Source organism: Leptonotus elevatus, chromosome 17, assembly GCF_054856555.1.
Source record: "Leptonotus elevatus isolate MCC_2025b chromosome 17, RoL_Lele_1.0, whole genome shotgun sequence".
Classification (NCBI taxonomy): Eukaryota; Metazoa; Chordata; class Actinopteri; order Syngnathiformes; family Syngnathidae; genus Leptonotus; species Leptonotus elevatus.
The window spans coordinates 2,195,495-2,216,171 of record NC_141255.1 but is presented as its reverse complement, the minus strand read 5'-3'; the positions used below and the strand labels follow the sequence as shown (position 1 = coordinate 2,216,171).

General features: G+C 45.3%; 3 protein-coding genes across 12 annotated transcripts; 2 read left to right on the top strand and 1 right to left on the bottom strand.

Annotated features, from left to right (window-relative positions):
• Positions 1–427: 427 nt before the first annotated feature.
• Positions 428–11,668, bottom strand: ncaph2 (non-SMC condensin II complex, subunit H2). Of its 6 annotated transcripts, XM_086058062.1 has the most exons (20): positions 11,208–11,668; positions 9,784–9,839; positions 6,025–6,188; positions 5,850–5,951; positions 4,819–4,880; positions 4,681–4,756; positions 3,951–4,007; positions 3,766–3,845; positions 3,571–3,692; positions 2,474–2,598; positions 2,336–2,392; positions 2,208–2,268; positions 2,049–2,132; positions 1,919–1,963; positions 1,683–1,844; positions 1,550–1,612; positions 1,443–1,486; positions 1,276–1,377; positions 1,062–1,211; positions 428–1,000 (listed from the first exon to the last, which is right to left on the bottom strand). In XM_086058062.1, the coding sequence occupies exons 3-20, from the start codon at positions 6,130–6,132 to the stop codon at positions 863–865; spliced, it is 1,638 nt and encodes a 545-aa protein (XP_085914188.1). In that variant the 5' UTR covers positions 6,133–6,188; positions 9,784–9,839; positions 11,208–11,668; the 3' UTR covers positions 428–862. The 6 variants fall into 6 exon arrangements, with proteins under 6 accessions (XP_085914188.1, XP_085914190.1, XP_085914186.1 ...); XM_086058064.1 differs by lacking the exon at positions 9,784–9,839; XM_086058060.1 differs by lacking the exons at positions 9,784–9,839; positions 11,208–11,668 and adding an exon at positions 6,624–6,701.
• On the top strand, positions 6,793–9,537 carry socs2 (suppressor of cytokine signaling 2). Its single transcript, XM_086058066.1, has 3 exons — positions 6,793–7,263; positions 7,630–7,778; positions 7,876–9,537. The coding sequence occupies exons 2-3, from the start codon at positions 7,673–7,675 to the stop codon at positions 8,325–8,327; spliced, it is 558 nt and encodes a 185-aa protein (XP_085914192.1). The 5' UTR covers positions 6,793–7,263; positions 7,630–7,672; the 3' UTR covers positions 8,328–9,537.
• Positions 11,071–20,570, top strand: tbc1d30 (TBC1 domain family, member 30). 5 transcript variants are annotated; one of them, XM_086058052.1, is made up of 15 exons: positions 11,071–11,763; positions 12,780–12,944; positions 15,128–15,189; positions 15,789–15,854; positions 15,965–16,090; positions 16,238–16,423; positions 16,502–16,571; positions 16,661–16,759; positions 16,843–17,011; positions 17,089–17,194; positions 17,254–17,360; positions 17,439–17,569; positions 17,670–17,867; positions 17,937–18,011; positions 19,233–20,570. In XM_086058052.1, exons 1-15 carry the CDS (start codon positions 11,346–11,348, stop codon positions 20,246–20,248), a joined length of 2,994 nt encoding a protein of 997 aa, XP_085914178.1. In that variant the 5' UTR covers positions 11,071–11,345; the 3' UTR covers positions 20,249–20,570. The 5 variants fall into 5 exon arrangements, with proteins under 5 accessions (XP_085914178.1, XP_085914179.1, XP_085914180.1 ...); XM_086058053.1 differs by lacking the exon at positions 17,937–18,011 and having other exon boundaries at positions 11,072–11,763; XM_086058054.1 differs by lacking the exons at positions 11,071–11,763; positions 12,780–12,944 and adding an exon at positions 13,903–14,266.
• The last annotated feature ends 107 nt before the right edge of the window (positions 20,571–20,677 follow it).

Below are 20,677 nucleotides of genomic sequence, written 5' to 3'. Positions count from 1 at the left end.
AGCGCGTGCACGAGAACTCACCTTTTTAACATTAGTTTACGTCATTCATTTTGTTTTGACACTAACAGTCATTTATTGTGAATTACACTTACAACCACAAAGCGACCAAGTTGTTGCCGCAAGTTGAAAGTATTCGTCCGCTCTCAAGAAGAATACGTGCCCTTTTTACTTGGTTAAAAAAATATTATAAATGAGTCGAAAATAAAAGCAAACACTGATCGACAAAATATTATTTTCCCTCGTTTTTATTGTTCAGCTAACTTTTGGGCCGAATACCTTGCAGTGACCCGTTTGAACACTAGAGGGAAAAATACATTTAACCGTAATAAAATAATTACCAAATCAAAAAATTAAAGTATTAGGTGTATGTTTAAGCATGCCATCTACGGATAGCCATTAAAATAAAATAAAATAAAGTCAAACATGATTGCTTTGTAGAATTTATTTATATATGCACAAATATATTTAGTGATTATCTAAAATAACTGTATCCACATTTGTTGGTATTTGTTTTTTAAATCGTTTTCCACGAACCATAGCTACGTGCCTAAGGCAATGTCAGCAAACCCACGTGCGGACAGTGAGAAGAGATTTCAATGACTGACTGTAAAGACAATTTTGCGCCATATGATTTATTTGGTTGTTACTAACATGGATGAGCCCCTCCCCCAAACCTTGCTCTCGTCGTCAATCACCACACGCATTCAGAGACTTTGACTTTGCTTTAAAGCAATGGAAGCCTGTGTCTTTTGCAACATTTTCTCAAACAGGCTAGCATTCATTTATAGCAAAGTGCATAAATAACAACAAAAACAGGTGCATCTCTTCACCAGACAGGCTATTTCTAAACGTGGACAAAAATTCAAGGCACTTGGTCGTCGCCGTCAGGAATGGCAAAAGCAGGGACGGCCCGAACGTTGCCGAGCAACGTCAAGTGCAACGAGTCCAAGCTCTTCTCCGGACCCGCCACGCTGTCGATTGCCACAGTGTAGTCGTTGGCCTGAAACACGTGCATGTCACCGCCACGTCACAAAAAACATCCCCCGCCACGTCACACGTACCAGATGCAGAGACGCCAGCAGGAGCCTGCTGGCCTCAACGTTGTCCAAGCCGTGCACGACGGACGAGAAGGCGCGGCGCTGACCCACGTGGCCCAACGCCGACACGATCCTGTCGCCGTACTCGTGGATGTCAAACGGCGGACGCGCCTCCTGCGGGGGGGAAAAAGGCGTCAAGCGTGGGAAAGGAGCGCACAGCGCCGGTCGGGTTGCTCACCTGCTGAAGGACCTTTGGACGGAGCTTGGCCTGCCACGCTTCGATGCGGCGGGACAACTTTGTCTGCTGGGCGTAGTCTCGATATTTGCTCGCCATCTGCCCCTAAACGTGCACACGCGGGTTTTTTTGCTTTTCCACTGGCGTGAGCCGTGATGTCATCGACCTACCACTTGTTGATGCACCAGCTCCTCGTAACACCACTGCTCCTCTTCTGCAAACAAATGTTTACGGCTCACTCATTCGGCTTGGAAAACATCCTGCAATCTCAACCTACCCGGAGACTTGCCGTCATCTCCTGCAGCAAACACTTCCAGGTCCTGCTCATCTTGGTCCAAATCTACACACACGCACACGCACACACATTAACTTCATTCACATTCAGGTGTGCGTGTGAACGTTTGTGTTACCCGGAAGGTTGTTCAAGTCCTCTTCGACCCCCGCGTCCTCCGGCTCCAGAAGCATGCTCATCAGGTCCTCGTCGGAAATGTGAGCTCCAAGTTTTTCTTCTTCCCTTTTTTTGAGGATGTTCAGCTTGCTTTCGAGGGTACTCCGATAAATATAGTTGAGGTCTGCAGTAAAACAGAACGTCGGGGTTTTGATGTGACTGGAAGCTAAGCTAGCATTGTTAGCACATCAGAGGTACCTATGTTGGTGGGTCCTCTTTTGAGCTTGTGTTCTGAAGGATCAACTGCAAGTAGAAGAAGAAGAAGAAGAAGTGTTGACGTGGCGAGAAGATGTCAACGGAAGGTTCCAGAATGTTGCATGAGTCTGACATATTTGCTTGAACCAGATGCTGAAGTCCTGCAGCTTGTTCTTCTCTTTGTCGTCCGGACAGGCCGGAACCTCGTAAGTCTTTGCTAAAGCGACAAGAGGATCAGTCAAGTTCGGTCAAGTTGACCTGTGACCTGACCCCTCCCCCTTTCAAGGCATACCTAGCTTGAAAGGTTTGCCCTCCTCCAGTATGGCATACGGGTCGTGAAATGCCCACGCGTTCTGAAACAGGAAGTGGACAATGTCAACGCCACACAGGTGACACAAGAGGAGCGTTCGGTCACTGTACCACAGGGGGTGTCGCCGCATCCTTGGGGATGGCCCGCCGCTGTTTTTGGCTTGGAACCTGAACACAACACGCCACAGTTCAAAATATGCGTGCTCTCTCACGTCAACACACATACACACGCAGTATGCCCGGGCCAACCTGCTGCCTCTCCACGTGCTCGTCTACTTCCTGTTCCACTTCCATGCCGTCGTATGTACGATGGAAGCTCTGCTCAGGACCATCTGCCATGATTTCAAGGCCGCCGGTCACGGGGTCAACAAAACCTGATGTACACACACACACACACACACACACAGGATGTAGAAACATCATAGTATGTACATACTAGTGGTGCAACGGATCACAAACATCACGGTTCGGATCACGGATTTGCGTCACAGATCGGATCGTTTTTCGGATCAGAAAAAAAAAAAAAAAAAAAAAGAGCTAAATAGTACATTTATTTTGTAAAATGCTTTCCCCCCCCCATTTAATAAAAAATAAATAAAAAATTCAAAATGTCACGACTTTAAGTGCACTATGAGGCAGAAACATTCTTATTTTATACATGGTCCATGTGTAAAATAACAAGGTATTAATAGCTTAAAGTTGTGTTCCTAAAAGCTAAACGGCTATGTTTGACATTTTGAGTTAAATGTTTTTTTCTTTTTTAATGAGCAAAAGTGTTTTATAAAATAAATGAAGATAAAGTTCTATTTATCTACATTCCCTTTCTTTAAACACGGAGAGTGAATTACAAAGTAGTCTTGGTCCAGAATATTGAAAAAGAAATGAAGTAAGCCAGGTACCAGCCGTCAAACTCATTTACAGCAACCAGCCAGGCACTCGTCGGTCATGCTAACAGCTAGCTGCTAGCCACTTACATCGGAGACCTCTGCCGTATCATACAATGCTGGCATAATTAATTAGCGGTTGTTTAGCATCCAAAATTAGCTATTGAATCACGAGTTTGGGTTAGCATTGTGTTTATGTGTGTTGATGCGATAAAGAAAGCCTTAACGTCTAAAAGTGAAGTTAAGCTAGCCATCACGCCACGACGTGGGCCAACTTTAAAGTAAAAGTCTATTAAGGCTATTTGCATTGCAATCAATGTATTATTTGGTAAACTTTATTTTGAGTTTTTTTTCCCCCCATCAGCCAATCCACGGATCGTGCGCAATCCAAACAAACCACGGATCAATGATGATCCGTTGCACCACTCGTAAATACTATATAATGGTGCGTGTGTGCGTTACCAGCATCCTGTAGAAACATGATGGCGGTGGACTGCGGCATCAAGCGGATCATGCCATCGGGTCCCGGCAGGAAAATGTTCATGCGAAAGTCCTTTTGGCTGCACACCACATTGCCCTCGGCGCTGACGCGGACACACGCACACACATCAAGACCTGGAGTTCACCTGCTGTGGGGGTTAAGAATTGATGGCACACCTGATGAGAGGAAAATTCTGCTTGTCTCGAATTTCAGAAGGAATCAGAGACACTGGTGGGAGAGGAGGCACCTTCACCGGCTGCAACAACAACAGCCACTGTCACCCGCAGCTCACGCAAATGCGTGCATGTGTGTGTGTTTGTGTGTGTGTGTGTGTGTGTGTTTGTGTGTGTGTGTGAGAGACCAAATTGGCTTCTGGCCTGTCCAACCAGTCAGACTCGTCAATGTCCAGTAAGCAAAACTGCAACGACAACAAGTGAGAAACTACGTCACTGATCTGTATACATGACTGGATAGCCAATAGGCCAAGACTTTTGAAGCCGCGAGGCCGCCATATTGCTCCTCCCAAAAACATTTCTCGGCATATGATCCTATACATTTACTGTCTCAAAATTGGAGCACGTTTGAGACAGTACTTAGTAGAAACTGCCTGATGTATGATTATTTTAAATGTGTTAAACATAAACAAGAGGACTTCAGACATTTTACAACTTGCCTTAAATACATGTATAAATTGTGCTTATTTACAGGAGTAAACTTTTATATTTTTTATTAAAGAAAAATGCCTGTAATTCAACAAAAGCTGCCTCTGCCAAAATAAAGAACTGAGCGATAAAAGAAAAAAAGGGGGTGTTCAAAGCAGCACATATCGTCCACTTGTTAAAAAATTGTGACCACACTGCCAAGAACCCCCCCATTACTTAGAGCCTACAAGCTGTATACATCTAATCTGTACGTATATTTATAGTTTATACGGTAGTCTGCTCGTGAGATGGGAGGGGTAAGATGGCCGCCCTGTGGCTTCAACAGCTTGCATGGGCGTGTATGGGCTATCGGCTATCCAGTAATATATATGTAATCAGTGAACTACATTCAGCTATTGACCTCCGTGTGGTGCACTTCCTGTTTCTTACTTTGCTGTCATCATAATCGTCATCATTATCATTATCCTGGCACGCCACTGCACCGTCACCGCCATCCTTGCATCGCCTGTCAGCAGACAGCAAAACAATTAAGAGGAAGCATCAAGGCGGACTTGATGTGTTGCTTACTTGTTGTTGCAGCCTCGGATGTAGTCCAACGTTTGGTAGACCAGATTGTGCAGCATCTCCACCTGCAACCACATAGTCGTCATCACAATTGTTAATTTGTCAAATTTGATGGTTCGGTGTTTGGCTTGTCACACTACAGGTGGCCGTTAGAGGGCACTATTGCTCATTTCAGCCAGGGTGGATGACGGCAGGGCAGGTTCACCAACTCACTGATTGCTGTGGACGTTTCTATTGGTCAAGCAGAATCCAAGCGTTTATTGCCGCTGACAAATATATCGGTCAGGTGCATTTTTCAGCAAGTTGGCACGGAAAAGAGTCGCTCAGCACGTCTGAGAAGTTCAGGTTAGTAAACCACTGAATATATACTAAGGAGTGCCTCGAGATGGCAACGTTCACTCAAATCCAAATTTGAGATCAGCACAGGTTTTGAGTGGAAGACAAAGATTTGGTAAATTGGCAAATCTCAGCTCATCTTGTCGATTACAAGCGAGAGAAATTCCAACAGTGACCTCGCTCTCGAACATAGCATGTTCATGGGTACAGACGTACTGCAGCAGGATGTGGAAAGCTTCGTGATCAAGAGAAACAATGACGCAGTTCATTGAATGAACGTTGAATTCAAACAACACAAAAATAAAAAATTTGGTCAGAAATTTGTGTTTTGGTGAAAGCACAGACTATAAAAAAAAATGGTGAAATAAAACCATCCTTCTTCAATGCTGATTCTGTCACGCAAAGAGTCAAAATGCCTTTAAATAGTAGGCAGGCAATATGGAGAACACTTACATTCACCTCAACATTTTGCTTGAGACAGTAAAGCAATCCGAGGCATTGTAGTGAGTGCACTTTGATTTTTTTTTTCATTTTACACCCCCACACACACACACAAAATAAGTCATGTTTGGTAGAGGTTTGTGAGCCTCAATTTTTGTGGTGAATGTTTCTCATTCAAGAACACTCCACCATAAACTGAGTCTAGTTGAGGGCAGGTGAACATTTGAAACCTAATATCGAATAATCTTCCCATTTACCTTCTTGCTGTAGACGTGGGTAGAACCTTGGATGAGGAGCGCCGCCTCGGCAAAGTTCAGTTCAGTTATCCCTCCATCCAGCGAGATGAACATCTGGTCCAGCTGCAACACACGCAATACGTGTTGATAACAACATCACGGTTGGTCGTCTATCTGCGTTTAAATGTTCGGAGACCTCTTCCAGGTAGTCGTCGAGCTCGGCCGCCACGTCGATATCCCAGTTCTTGGTGAGCTCCCTGATGGGCTGCAGCAGGTGAGCGAATCGGTTCTCTGCGAGCTCCATTACTGCAGTGTGCAGCAGGACCACCCGTTTTTGACGACGTCGGTCGTCAGTGTATGCTACATACACAAAAGCCAAATTTTAGGGCACATCGAGACCAAAAACCTCCAGGTGAATATAATCATTTTTCAAATCCTTAAGTGGATGAACAAATGCTCCCAAATGTGTTCCTTAATCATTTTTGACTTTGTCAAGTGGTAAATTTGCGATGTTTTTTTTTCAGAATATTGACCCGGCAGGTAAGAGCTCGCATCATAGTGAATTTTCAACGAAGACTCTTATTTTTAACAGCCTATTTTTAATGGCCTTGTTTTCCCCCTACAGTGTAGATGGCGCGTTAAAATATCCACGTCGTTGAGGGAAACGCGTAACGACAGGAAAAAAAATGACATACAAACCGACATCGACGCTTATTTCAACAAAATATCACCCGAATTCTCAAATAAAACTGACACCAAACGCTTCCTTCGACAAGATATATTCTGAATTCTCACAGCAAACCGTCAAGCTTCCCGGGCGAATCTTCTTCTACTCCTATAAAGACTACTTCCGCTTCACGTCTTGTAGTCAGCCAGTCACTGCCGCCTGGTGGTTATTCATCACATCGCCTGAAAATCGCTTCTTCTGTGGTGCTTATTCTGATTAGCGGTTGATGAAGCAGCTAAAAGGTGCACTAGCGCCATCCGCGGCCGTTTGTGTGTGTTTTGTTTTGATTACGCGCAGTCGGCGTTTGCTTAGCAAACGTTTCATATTCATATTTGTTCGTGTATGTATTTCTGAAGTTCCGTTCGGTTGGGTTTCTCGATTGAACACATTTGAACCGTTTGTTCGTCGTCGGTGGGCTGGATCACGTGACCACGTTCCTGGAAAGTTCCTGGAAGAGCAGCTTTTATTAGAAGCGGCGCTCGCTGCCTTCTTTTCTTGCGTTTCTCGCATTAAAATTGTTTTGTGCGCGTTCGTGCTGCGACCAGCATGTCTGCGCAGGAAGACGACCAATCGTTTTTCCAACGAGGCTGCTGTGGCATAAAAAGGACGGATGTGAATTTGACAAAATGCTGACGGATGGTCGCGCGTACCGAGGCGAGGACGTTTGGAGCTGCGAGGGTGAAGACGAACGAGAGCCACAGTGAGCAGGTATACACGCCACAATTACATTTTGGATTGTAGTTTTGTGCTTGCTAACAGCTAGTAGCCTTTATTATCCTTCGGCGGGTACCAGCCAATCCCAAAGGCACATGAAGACAATCCCTCTCAGAAATATTTGTAGCCCCGGTTAAGATCCTCCAGAATTTGATATTCTCGAATATATTTATAAATGACTTTCTTTTCCCCCTACACACACAATTTAGAAACGGCAGAGAAAAAAATCCTGGAGCCAAACCAGACCATGCTGTCCTTTGCTTTGTTGTCTTGTTCACCATCTTTCTTAAGTTCTGTCAATCACTTTGGGAAGTCATCGTAACCACTAATAATAATCACAATACTGGTGATGGTTCCCAGAGGCGTTCTGGTCCTCGGCGCTGACGATTGGACGCGTCTGTCAATGACCTGTCAGTCGTCCGAGTCTCCAGACACCATCGAGAGCGCCCCCCCGGCGGACCCTGAGCAGAGGCGTGTGGCCTTGGCCATGAAGGAGCTCAAGAACGCAGGTCCGTCTCAAGCACGCTGGCACGCGCAAATCAAACTCTTCAACTCAGCCCAATAAAGTGCCTTGACATTGTTTTATTTTAACGTGTTTGCGCACAGGCTGGTACTGGGGCACGCTGACGGCCAACGAGGCCAAAGATGTCCTCCGGGACGCTTCGGAGGGAACCTTCCTGGTGCGGGACAGCTCGCAGAGGGACTTCCTGTTCACCATCTCCGCTGTGACGTCGGCGGGCCCCACCAACCTGCGCATCCTCTACGACGGCGCCAAGTTCAAGTTGGACTCGGTGGTCCCGGTCAGGCCTAAACTCCAACAGTTCGACAGCGTGGTGCGCCTGGTGGAGCACTACGTCCAGCTTTCGCGGACCGCCGCCGCCTCCGCGCCACCCAACGGGACGGTCCCCCTACTCCTCACCCGACCCGCCTACGCCGCCGTGCCGCCGTTGCAACACCTGAGCCGCGTAGCCATCAACAGGAGTGCACGGTGCGTTCGCGACCTGCCGCTGCCCAACAGGCTCAAGGACTACCTGGCTGACTACTTCTACAACGTGTAGCGCGTCACATAGTGGGCCGGTGCGCCACTTTTACGCGTTCATCCTGAAAGGTGCTTTTCTGCTTCTTCCTGGGGGCTTAAACGGGTGGTTCTCAAGCTTTTTACCATTTTTTACCACATAAGAGAGGTGTCCACAAAAAACAAAAAGGTTCCAAATAGGGGTGTTAAAAAAATCGATTCAGTAATATATCGCGATCTTACAGTGCACAATTCTCAAATCGATTTTAAATGCGGCCGAATCGAAATAGGGGTGTTAAAAAAATCGATTCGGCAATATATCGCGATCTTACAGTGCACAATTCTCAAATCGATTTTAAATGCGGCCGAATCGATTTTTAAACATCCATTTTTTATGGAAATATTCAACAAAATGTCTTACTTAGGGTTCACACTTTAGCATTGAATGAATGTTCTATTAATTTTTAATTATTTATTTCAGGGCTGTTCAAACATGAAACAGAAACAATAGCTCAGTTATAAGCCTGAAGTTTCAGATAAACAAATGAATTTTCATACAAATCTCACAGTGTACATGTACAAGTATTTTCTAAATTTGAGTACAAAAAGAAAAAGGAAAAAAATCGCAATAATCCATTTATAGATTTGTATCGGGATTAATTGGCATCAAATCGTGACCTATGAATCGTGATACGGATCGAATCGCCAGGTACTACGCAATTCGCACCCCTAGTTCCAAATAAAAGCAGCAAATAATTGACTTGATTTTTAATTTTTTTTAAAACAATGTGAAAAGCAGAAAAAAAACAAGTAAGCAGTGGATTAGGTGTGTTTCCACTAAAAACAAGAGATGTACGTCAGCACTTTTTTTTTTTAATGATACGACATAATTTATCGCAAATGATTTTGCGCACCCCGAAGCTTCGGAGTCGGAAGAGCCAGTTTGAGAACCACCGCAGTAACCCAACCAAAATGTCAACGTGTGCGCTGGCGTCGGTCGGTCCTGCTGTTTCCCGCAATGCAAAGCGCACGCATTCCTGTGGCCTCCATCTTGGCGTCACGGGCATCCGTCCGTCTCAGGTAAATAGACTGTGATGCGGTCTTATTTTGAAGGAGAATTTGCTCACTTCCTGTGTTTTTGTATGTTTTCTTGATGCCTATCAAAGTATTTATTGATGACATCACACTGAACGATCATAAAGCATGTTGATGACTTCCTGTTGACATGAATAAATGTTTGTTGTGACTCGTAATTTAAGGATTTTCCTAACATTGGCTTATTCAAATCAAACTTCTATTTAAATGTGGCGGACAAGGCCTCGGGACAAAAAACAATGCTGCAAAGATCTAAAAGTTATTTTCAGAAACAAAATAGCTGTTTATAACGGATGTTTGGCTTCTACTTTTTGAGAAGATCCTTGAATACACCTTTAACTGTTGGCAAAGACCATCATTTGGTGCCAATACCAGCCTCTTTTTTTTTAAGTATCGGTACTCACGATGGTGGCCGATACCAGTATCGTCTGTCCTCTTGTTGCCGTTTTACGATCAGGAACTAGAAATTAGAAGAATATAATTGCCATCAATTTCATGCAATTTTAAGGGAACATTATATTTTTAGGGTCTTTCTTAAAAAATATCTGTCAGTTTTTTGGGGGGAATTTTATGTACTTTTGGTATCGGTATTGGTTACTATTCAAGAATTGAGTACTGGTATATCGATCTGAAAAAAAGTGGTATCGAACTTCCCTAATTCAGAGTGCGTTTTATCAGTATCATAAACTGTGATGAGACGTTAGATTTACATTTCACAGTGAATCTTTTTTTTTTTTTTGATGGGGTTTGCATTAATTTCATTTTTGATGGATCTGACAACACGATGCAGCCAAATCTTTGAATGGCAATCTGAGATATACTTTATGAGAGGAAAATTATCATAGCATTCTTACTTAATGTGCATGTAATGCTTGTCCCAGACTTATTGGTTAAACCGTATGCCACACATTGTGCCATTTTGGGCCGGCGAGACACACAAGAATGTGAAAACGCCGCGAAAACCCAATGTATTCAAGTTAGGCGCGTCTAGCAAGTGGCAATGCAAGATGGCCACCGTTGGCTTCACTTCTCGCTACTCTACTTCCGTGTTTGCGGTTAATCACGTGATGTTTAACTACGGAAAATCGAAGAGCAGACTCTCAAGAACATATCTTCATTAGGTAACCCAATGTAACAACTTCCTTGCAATACTGGTGTTATTTACAATTAAATATTTGGATGGGTTATATATTACATACGTTAAGCCTTTTTTATATTAACTGCGCTTCTGTGGGCAGCTGTTACTTTGCTTGCGCGTTTACTAGTCACGTGACTTTTCTTGTACTACGGAATCTTGCAAGGAGCTCACTCAAACCTCACGACAGTTACTTTTAACTTATTTACTGTTTTTTACGTTATAATGATTATGACAACTTTAAAACATATGTGTTGTTTAGCATAAACTGCTAAATTATAACACTTTTTGACTTTTATCACGCCGTTTACAAATGTATTACCATAGTTATGTGTGGATTAATTTTAAGTATTTAAAATGTCGGATCACTACATTTGCATTTTGTGTCGTATCATATGTACGCCATTTAAAGGCAGAGACGAGAACGTGGCCGCCGCCGCCACAGCAAGCAAACCGGAATGGTCGCTTTCCTGTTTTTTGGGGATCTGGCCTCTGATTGGTCGCTTTCGTGCCTTTGGCAGTTGGCCTCTGATTGGCCGTTTAAAGTTGTCGCACCTGTCTTGCCAGCCCAACTTTGGCAGAGTTCGTTTGGCCGAAAGTGGGCCGGCCAATCACGTGGGGCGTCTAAGATTGAGGAAGGAAGGAAGCAAGGAAGGAAGCGTGAAAAGTGCGCGGATGCTCGGCCCGTCTTACCTGCACGTTCGCACGTTCGCACGGAGCAACAAGCGATGCACGATCTCCTTCCCACCGAGCCCGCAACTTGAGCGAAACTTCAAGTCTGTGTGCACAAAGTAGTTCGAAAAAAAAAAAATCCTGTGTGCTCAGTCAGCCATGGCGTCTGAAGTGCAGTTCAACAGCAGACAACTTTCGGGAGTTGACATATGGGACGATTTGGTCAGCTCGGACGCCCCCCAGCAGGACGACTTCTCCGGGTTCAAGCGCTGGATCAGTCCGGGCAGCTCTCCCGCCGGCTCCCCACCACGCTCGCCCTCGCCGCTTTCCCCACCTCGGACCGATGACAGTGATCCCGACGCGGCCACCCCGAGGACGTCCATCGTGGACTGCCTGCTGGTGGAGCTGTACGACACGTACAGCGGCGGCAGGAGGAACGTGGACAGCTGGGACAGCTCGACCGAGGCGTCCGGACCGGATGCTTTCCAGGGCCGCTGCAACGCCGGCTCCGGGTTCCTGCAGGAGCTCCAGGAGAAACACACCAGGAGACACCAGGTCAACTATTTGGCCCGCAAAGGTGAGCGACAACAAGAAATGCGCACTGACCTACCTTTTTTTTTTTTTACTATATAAGTTGTAGTTTAGAACTTATTGCCCTTGTCCTCTGTAAATGTGATCGTTTGAGAATGCCCATGCCTCAGTTATGATTCACTCATTATTCAATGGGGAACTAATTAAGGTCACGTGCAAAGGAAAATACACTGTCATGCAACGCAAACAAATATAAAGGAAATAAAAGAAAAAGACTATTGCAATATTTTTTTTTCTATTAGTATGCATGCACTCTAACAGTCTGTTGATCACACATTTTAAATATGCAAATGCATTGTGATACAATTCACAAAGCAAATAATAAAGATATTGTGCATGCACTGAAAAACGTAACAAAATAATTGACAATTCCGAGCTTATGTCACAAATAGGTGACATCTCAAAATGGCAGTCTGATGCTGCATACGAGGAGGGTGGGGGGGTCAGATGAAAGACCCCGAGATCACTGACTGGCTTCATTCTGACATCACTTGACAATAGCGGATAGAAAAACATCATTTACGCAATTATAAACATTTCTACAGTATGTCTATTTATTATGACATTTAGTTATCGGAAGCAACTAACTTCACGTAACCCAACGTGATTTGGACTGACTGCGCAACAACAAACACTTTATCGATAATCAGCCAACTTTGTTGTTTACGTTTGCCTAAAACGCTTCGAAAAGTGTGACAGTCCGACTTCGAACCTTCCTCAAATGCAGCATTAACTCTTTGTTTCCTGTCTTTCTTCAGTGGACAAATTGACTAACCCGGGTGTGTCTGGCCATTGTCGTCATACTGAGGTCAAGCACACCTGGATTAATCATCTTGTCCACTCATGAAAGACAGGAAATGAACGAGTGGTATTGAGTTCAGGAAGTAGTGGATTTGTGCAAAGAGTCCACTGACGAGTATATTTAAAAAATCATTTATAAAAAGCTTGTGGAAGACTTTTGGACAGTATTATCAGCATTTCCCCCCCCCCCCCCACCTCCAGAGCCCCAAGAGCTACGCGCCATCATCCAAGAGGTCAAACACCGCACGAGCGTCCAGTCGGCCAAGGTGATTCGCCAGCTGAGGCGGCGAGACCGACTGATGCACAAACTGCAAAAGAACTACGACATCATCACCGCCTGCCTTCAAGCCGTCTCCAAGAAACGACGTAAGAAACGTTTATCACAATCATCTTCGTCAGCCAAGTATTTGGGTTCCACACAGAGGATGCGGATCTAATTGGGACGAACCACGATAAAGTGAGGGCCTTTGGGGGGCATTCCTGTTTTAGCTGACAAAATCGCTACTGTGATGTCACTTATCTGAAAATGAAAACCAATCGGACGTTCATCATTAAGTAACTGATGAACAAGATCGTTATCGGGCTCTTGCAGAGATTGCCGATGAGCTGATCATTTGAATCAGGTGTGTTGGAGGAGGGAAAGATCAAAACCATGCACCGTTGACACCTGTGCTTTAAAAAAAAAAATGGGAATGAGCCAAAGTTATTTTAGTTAACTAAACTAACAAAAAAAACAAAAATTCCAAAAACGATTTCGTTAACGAAATAAAATAAAAACGAAAACGCTTTTTAAAAACGAAAACTGAAACTAAATTTTATGTTTGATAAAAAACTATAATTATAGCAAAAATGTCCTTTGTTTTAATCTTTGGTAATCAATTAAATTCATGAGCCTTTGGGGATGATTTATTTTGATATTAACCGGAATAAGGACATTTAAAAGTGTGTCAAATAAAAGTGACGTCGTCTAGCAGCAGCCAATAGAAAAGCACCTTCAGATGACGTTGCTCCCATGGAGTTTTTTAAAATATTGCTCACAATACACACTTAAAAAAAACAACTAAAACTAAGCATTTATGAAATACCTAAAACTAAAACAGAACCACCCTGAAAACTAATTAAAACTAACTAAATTAAATTTAAAAAAAACTCAAAACGAAATAAAAACTAACTAAAATGATTAATTCCAAAACTATAATAACCCTGGAATGAGCTCACCCTGAAGGTGCTTTTCCTCCTCCTCCTCTTTCCTGCATGCATCCTTGCACCTCCTCCCGATGACGTGCCCCAAAAAAAAAAAAAAAAAAAAGGAGGAGGAGGAGGAGGAGGAGGAAGCGTTGTTGAGCATCATCCGTAGCGGTATAGTAGCACTCCTCAATTTAAGCCTTAATTCGCTGTTCCTCACCGGACGCTCGGGGATCTAAAACAACAACATTTATTTATCTATTTTGCGGACGTGAGATCGAGTCGACGCTTATAACATCATGAGCTAGCTGTACCTCGGACCATGCGGCAGGAGCGCTTCGGCGGCGCCTCCGCCGTCTCCCTGGCCGGCAGGAGGCCTCGGGCGGCCGGCCGGCAGCGGCAGCAGGCATCGGGCGGGGTCGGCAACATCATCAGCAGCGTGCTGAGGAAACGCAACAGCATCTCGAGGAGCGCGCCCAGGCTGCTGTGCACGCTCGAGCCAGGTGACGTGCACGACGGCCATTATTACCGGTAGTCAATGATGCCGTGAGGTCACCGAAGACAAGCATAGCGAATCATATATGCACCTGTACAGAATACATACATTGATTTTTTTTTTTTTTTTTTAAATCACTATAGCCTACCTGTATAGTTTTTTACTCAAAAAAAAAAATAATTCATTCTCTACGCCCTATTTCACCACAAAGGTGGGTTGTTGTTTTTTTGTCGAAATTTAAGCAAATTACATGTGCTGGTGTACCTAATGTTATGGCCGCTGAGTGGCGTTAATCTGCGCGTGATTGACAACCGAAGTGGGCGTGGATTTCGCTTTAGTTAATCCTCTCCAAAAGCTCCGAGTAAGCATAGGGAAACAAATAAGTCAACAAGAAAGACAGCTCTGGGAATAAAACGGGGAATGGCGGACAATATCGAGGACGACGCGGACGAGACTAATCAAGCAGGTTGTCCCACTTTTAGATTTCATCATGAGGGCGAAACAAAAGCTTGAAAATGATCGTCGTTGGAGCGGAACCTTATCTACATTTTCATTCCCGCATTTTTAAATATTAGTCCTTGTGAAATTTCGTGATTCGGGTTAGATTTCAATGTTAATTTAAATTTAGCACCGCGACGCAAAGGGACAGCGACATTTCCGGGTTATTTGCGCATGCGCAAACAGGCCAACAGCATTTGTTTTATATTTACACTTTAAATCCGCGTTATCAGTTTATTTGTATTGGTTTTAAAATGTGTGTTTTTTTCTGAACATGTTAAAGAAACATTTACATATGCGCATGCTGTAAGTAAAGCAATGCATTTCATTTCCCTCTCTAACTTTCCCTGGGATTTGTTTGTGCTGGCAGGAGTGGACACAAGACTGAAGTTCACCATTGAACCTTCTGTTGGGAAGAATGGATTCCAGCAGGTCAAAACGCTCACAAACATCCCATAAACATACATTAACTTTAAGAGTGTGATTGTTCAAACCATTTTGGTTTGTTTACAAAAATCAAGAGAAAACACAGCAAATTTGCCATTCGTATTTGAACTTTTCTCATCTTTGTCTGCCAAGATAAATAAATAAAAAAGGCAACAAAGTGACTTCATTTAGATTTAAGTCCACTTCAATTTTAATTAAGAACTATTTAATTAAGTAAATCTAGACATCGCTGTAAATAAAATCATTGGTTGAAATATTTTGAATTTATAGCAAATGTTGACTAAAACAAAATTTTACAGGGATATTTACTAGGTATCTAGGTAATATAGATGACGTTCATAAACAATTTATTAATTTTCCAAATATTGTTGATTTAACTGATCAAATGTAACCGATTTCTATACTGTGATTTTCAGCTGCAATACAATTAAGTGATTAAAATGCAATTCATAAATTTGATTACATCAACCTAATATACCAAACTGCACAGCTAAGTTTTTACATACAGGTTACTAAGTTATTTATTTTATAAATATGTTTATCCCAGTCAGACTTTTTAGGGTGTCGTGTTTTGTGTGCTGCAGTGGTATGACGCCCTTAAAGCTGTGGCCAGACTTCCGACTGGCATTCCCAAAGAATGGAGGAAGAGGGTGAGTCACAAATCCCACCATGCGTCACACTATTGACATAAACATGTAAACCACTCACCACTGTGTGTGTGTGTGTGTGTGTGTGTGTGTGTGTGTGTGCGCGCGCGTAGGTGTGGCTGACGCTAGCTGACCAATACCTCCACAGCATCTCCATCGACTGGGACAAGACCCTCCGTTTCGCCTTCAATGAGCGCAGCAATCCAGACGACGACTCGCTAGGCATCCAGATCGTCAAGGTAATCACGGCGGCGATAGGTTCAGGTCCTCGATGATCACAGGTGGTAAAAGTACTCAAAACGCTTTTTTTTTTTTTTTTTTTTTAGTAAAGAGTCCTCAGAAAAATACCCAACATACTTGAAGTATTTACACATCTCACCTTCCAGGACCTGCACAGGACAGGCTGCAGTTCTTACTGCGGCCAGGAGGGGGAGCAAGACAGGGTGGTCCTGAAGCGGGTTCTGCTGGCGTACGCCCGCTGGAACAAAGCGGTGGGCTACTGCCAAGGGTTCAACGTGCTGGCTGCGCTCATCCTGGTGGTGACGCAGGGTGACGAGAGCGACGCGCTGAAGGTGACCTTGACGCCGACCTCATGATTGACGTCCAATGATGAGATCGGCACACATTTGTGATGATGATGTCATCTGCAGGTCATGATCTACCTGATTGACAAAGTGCTGCCTGAGAGCTATTTTGCCAACAACCTCCGCGCACTGTCAGGTACACGCACACACACAGAGAGCTTTTTTTCTTCCCCCGCACGAACTTTCGTTTTGTGTGTCACATGACCGGCATATTGTCTCCATCAGTGGACATGGCGGTGTTCCGAGACCTGCTGCGCGTCAAGCTTCCCCGCCTGTCCCAACACCTGCACCACCTCCAGAAGGCGGCCAATAAGGAGGCGGGAGGTATGACATCATCTCACAATGTACAATTTTGGTTTCGCTTTGTGTTGCAAGCCAAAATATCCCGTCAATGTGGCGTCCGCCAGGCAGCTACGAGCCGCCGCTGACCAACGTGTTCACCATGCAGTGGTTCCTCACCATGTTCGCCACGTGCTTGCCGGCGCACACCGTGCTCAAGATTTGGGACTCGGTATTCTTCGAGGGCTCCGAGGTGCTGTTCCGCGTCGCCCTCGCCATCTGGGAGAGGCTCGGAGAGTGAGTGCGGCTTTTGGCCAGGGTCCACCTTCGAGTCCCTCAACAGAAATTCCCAATTCCGTTTTGTTTCCTTCCAGGAGGATTTTTTATTGCCAGACGGCCGACGAGTTCTACAGCACGATGGGTGGTCTGACTCAGGAGATGCTGGACCACAACCTCATCGATCCTCCTGACCTCATACAGGTGAGAAATAAACTGCAAATACGTAACATTTGAAAGAGCAAGGCGGAAATGTCTTTCAGGAGGTTTACGGCATGGCGGCGTTTCCGTTCCCTCAGCTGGCCGAGCTGAGGGAGAAGTACACGTACAACATCACGCCCTTCCCGACCTCAGTCAAGCCCAACGGAAGGTGGGAGGGGCAAAAAGCGCTCGAGCACGCGCCACTTAGGCCTTCTGGTGACGGCTTTTTGTGTGTCGTCGTCGGCAGCGGCTGGGAGAGCGACGACGAGACGGCGGAAGCGGTCGACGAAGACGCGGTGATGTCGGCGCTCGGCTGTTTGGGGCCGCTCGGGGGGCTGCTGGCGCCGGAGATACAGCGATACCACAAGCACCTGAAAGGTCAGGCGGGGTCAACACGCAAACCTCCCTTTTTTTTTTTTTTTTTAAATCTGAAAACATGATAATGACAAGATAACAAGGGAATGCCGTTTGTATCCAGACCAGCGAGCCGAGCAGGGCAACATAGCCGAGTTGAGTCCGGGCGCGGTGGGGGGAGGAGCCAGGGCGGAACACCAGGCGGCCATCAACAGCATGATGATGGAGCGCATGAGCACCGACATCCACGCGCTCAAGAAGCAGTACGCTCGCATCAAGAGGCGGCAGCAGCAGCAGGCCATGCAGCTTTGCATACGCACAGGTGGGCCAGAGGGACGGTGGAGGGGGGGGGGGTAAAAGAGGGGATTTGACGCCACATTTTGACTTGTAGGAGCCCACATGAGCACAAGTCCTGGATTTCTGCAGAGCAAACGCAGCCACGGCGACGGCTGCCATCAAAGTGACGGTATTAACGGCAAACTCGGGGCTGTGGTCTTAATCAAAGGGCTTTAATGACGGCTTACGATGGAGGACCAAAAATTCTGAATAAAAAAATAAATAAATAAATAAAAGTGAATATAATTTTTTTTTATACCTTTTTCCATTTATATATATATTTTTTGTATTTAATTTTTGAATTATATTTTTATATCCTAATTTTTATTTTCACTTTTATTATTATTTTTTATTTTGGTATTTTTGGTCCGCCGTACGTTACACTGCAAAACCTGAAATGACTGCTATTACTTGATTTAATTAAATGATCTGCCAATAGAACAAGAAAATTTAACTTGCTCCTGCACAAAACCTGCTTGCTTAGAAGTAATACCTTGGCATATTTTTTACTTTGGGATATAAAATCTTGGTCAGCTTTTGAGTTTTTGCACTGTAATTGCGATCACTAGGTCGACTTTTCTCCATCTGCTCTCACTGCTGATCACTAACGTGGTTAGTCCCTTGAATGAATGCGCTTTCACACGGTTCTCCATTAACCAGCCTTGCTCTGCTACTAGACGTACGTGAATCGCAAACATTTTTGCACTATTCAGCTTTTGGGTGAAATTTCAGGATCAACCTCAAATGCATTTTACAGGTGAACTTAATGATGTCAACTTCCTGTGATTCGTCTACTCTTTCTGTAACTCTTGTTGCAATTGGCTGATGGCATTCTGTGGCCACTTCCTGTTAAAGAAACGTCTCGATCCATTAGAGGGGAAGTCAACCCAAAATAATAATATGTTATATGTGACCTCACTAGTCGAAACACGACATTCTGATTAATATTACGTTTGTGGAAAATGAGGTATGCAGCAAAATCCATCCGTTTTTATCCATCTCAGGGGGCGGCCATTTTGCCACTTGTTGTTTACTTAAGATGACATCACAGCTCACTTCTTTTTATTTTTATTTATTTATTTTTTTAAAGCTGAGCTGTGATTGGTTGTTACCCGAGACATGAGCAACTGTGATGTCATTTTTACTCGACAGCAAGTGGGAAAAATGGCCGCCTTCTGAGTGGATTTTGCTACTTAACTCCTATTCCATTAACGCAATATTACCGTTTTCGGGGCTGCATAGAACATATTATTGTCAAAATAAAAAAAATTGGGTTGACTTTTTGTGAGTATTCTAAGAAGAATTAGCGCCATACTCTTACTTGAATTTCTCACTCCTCACAATCTTCCAGACAAATGTCCGTCCACCCGCGTCCTGCCGTCCCAACTCAACCCTTCCAGCACCGTCATCAATCATCTACTTCTGGGTCGGAAACCCCGCGGCGCTTCCGGCAACATCCCTTATACCGGACCAGGCGTCCGTCCCGTCGCTTCATCCCACGCTCGGGGCTCTCCGGCCAGGCAGCGGTGCGGCTCACGGCCCTCCGACGGCAGCGTGTCTTCGGCGAGCTCCGGAGGAGGCGCGGGGTCACCTTGGCGGGCTAACGTACGAGCTCATCGCAGGAACGTCGCCCGGGCTCGAGCCGAGCTGGGCTTCGGAGATTCCGAGGATGTTGATCAGGAGAACGGGAAAACGGAAGACCGAGTGGGTGACGGTGTTGCCGAGGAGAGCGTCTCCTGCGAGTGTGAGGACGCCGCGGAGAAGGTTTCCACAGAGGTGGACGCGAGGCTGGGCTCCATGGACCTGGAGGACAAACCTCAAAATGTGATTTTGGATACCCAGCTTGCCCCTCTTCCATCTTCAGTCCCGCAGGACGACTCGTCAAGCAGCGAGGGCGCCGAGCGACAATTCTCCGCCATCACGCCACCTCACGCAGACGCCCGCCTCACATCTTCTGCGCCTTCCACTCTGAGTCCGTCACCTTCTCCGGTTTCCACGTTAACATCCGCCGAGCCGTCGTCCTCGCCCACGCCGCCCTCCACGCCGCCGCAAAGCTCCACTCGCCACACCGCTTCCTCCACACCCGTCCAAGGATTCTACAAAACGTCCTCCCCGTCCACGCCGTCCCTCTCCTCCATCGGGTCCTCGTCCCGCTCTTACATTCCCGCCTCCCCGTCCATGCCGTCGTTCTCCTCCGTGGCAAAGCCGCAAGTCTTCTCGCCGTTCCCGTGCGTCAAGCTGCCCAGGAAGTCGGCAGCCGCCCGAAACCTGGGCCTGTACGGTCCCACGTCCAGGACGCCCGCCGTCTGCTTCCCCCAGATGAGCCGCAACTGTAGCAGCGCCGCCGGCACCACCAGGAGGCGCTGAGAACTTTTCCCACCAGTCAGTCACACCGCGTTGCCTCCTGGAAATCGCTTGGCTAAGAAAAGCTCACAAAGAATTGTTCCCTTGCCTATGCAGGTCCACGCGGATTGGACCGTCCCACTGACAAGAACTGAAGCGTCACTGCGACCACACTTTGCCCACCGCACCGAAGCCATCCGCTTGTTTCTATGCCAAGAAGATAGAACAACCGAAAGTTTCTGTTTGAGACGCACCAAGAAACCAAAATGCGCATGCGTGCATCGCGACTGTTCAACACTACAAGGAATGTAAACGCAAATAAACGAAAGATGGAAGTTCATGTTCACATGTTTCAATTTCAGAATCTTTTTTTTGTCTGGTTTGAATGCAGTATAAAAAAAATTAAATAGACAAACCGGTTTAGAGCTATTATGAATGAAATGTTGTTTTTTA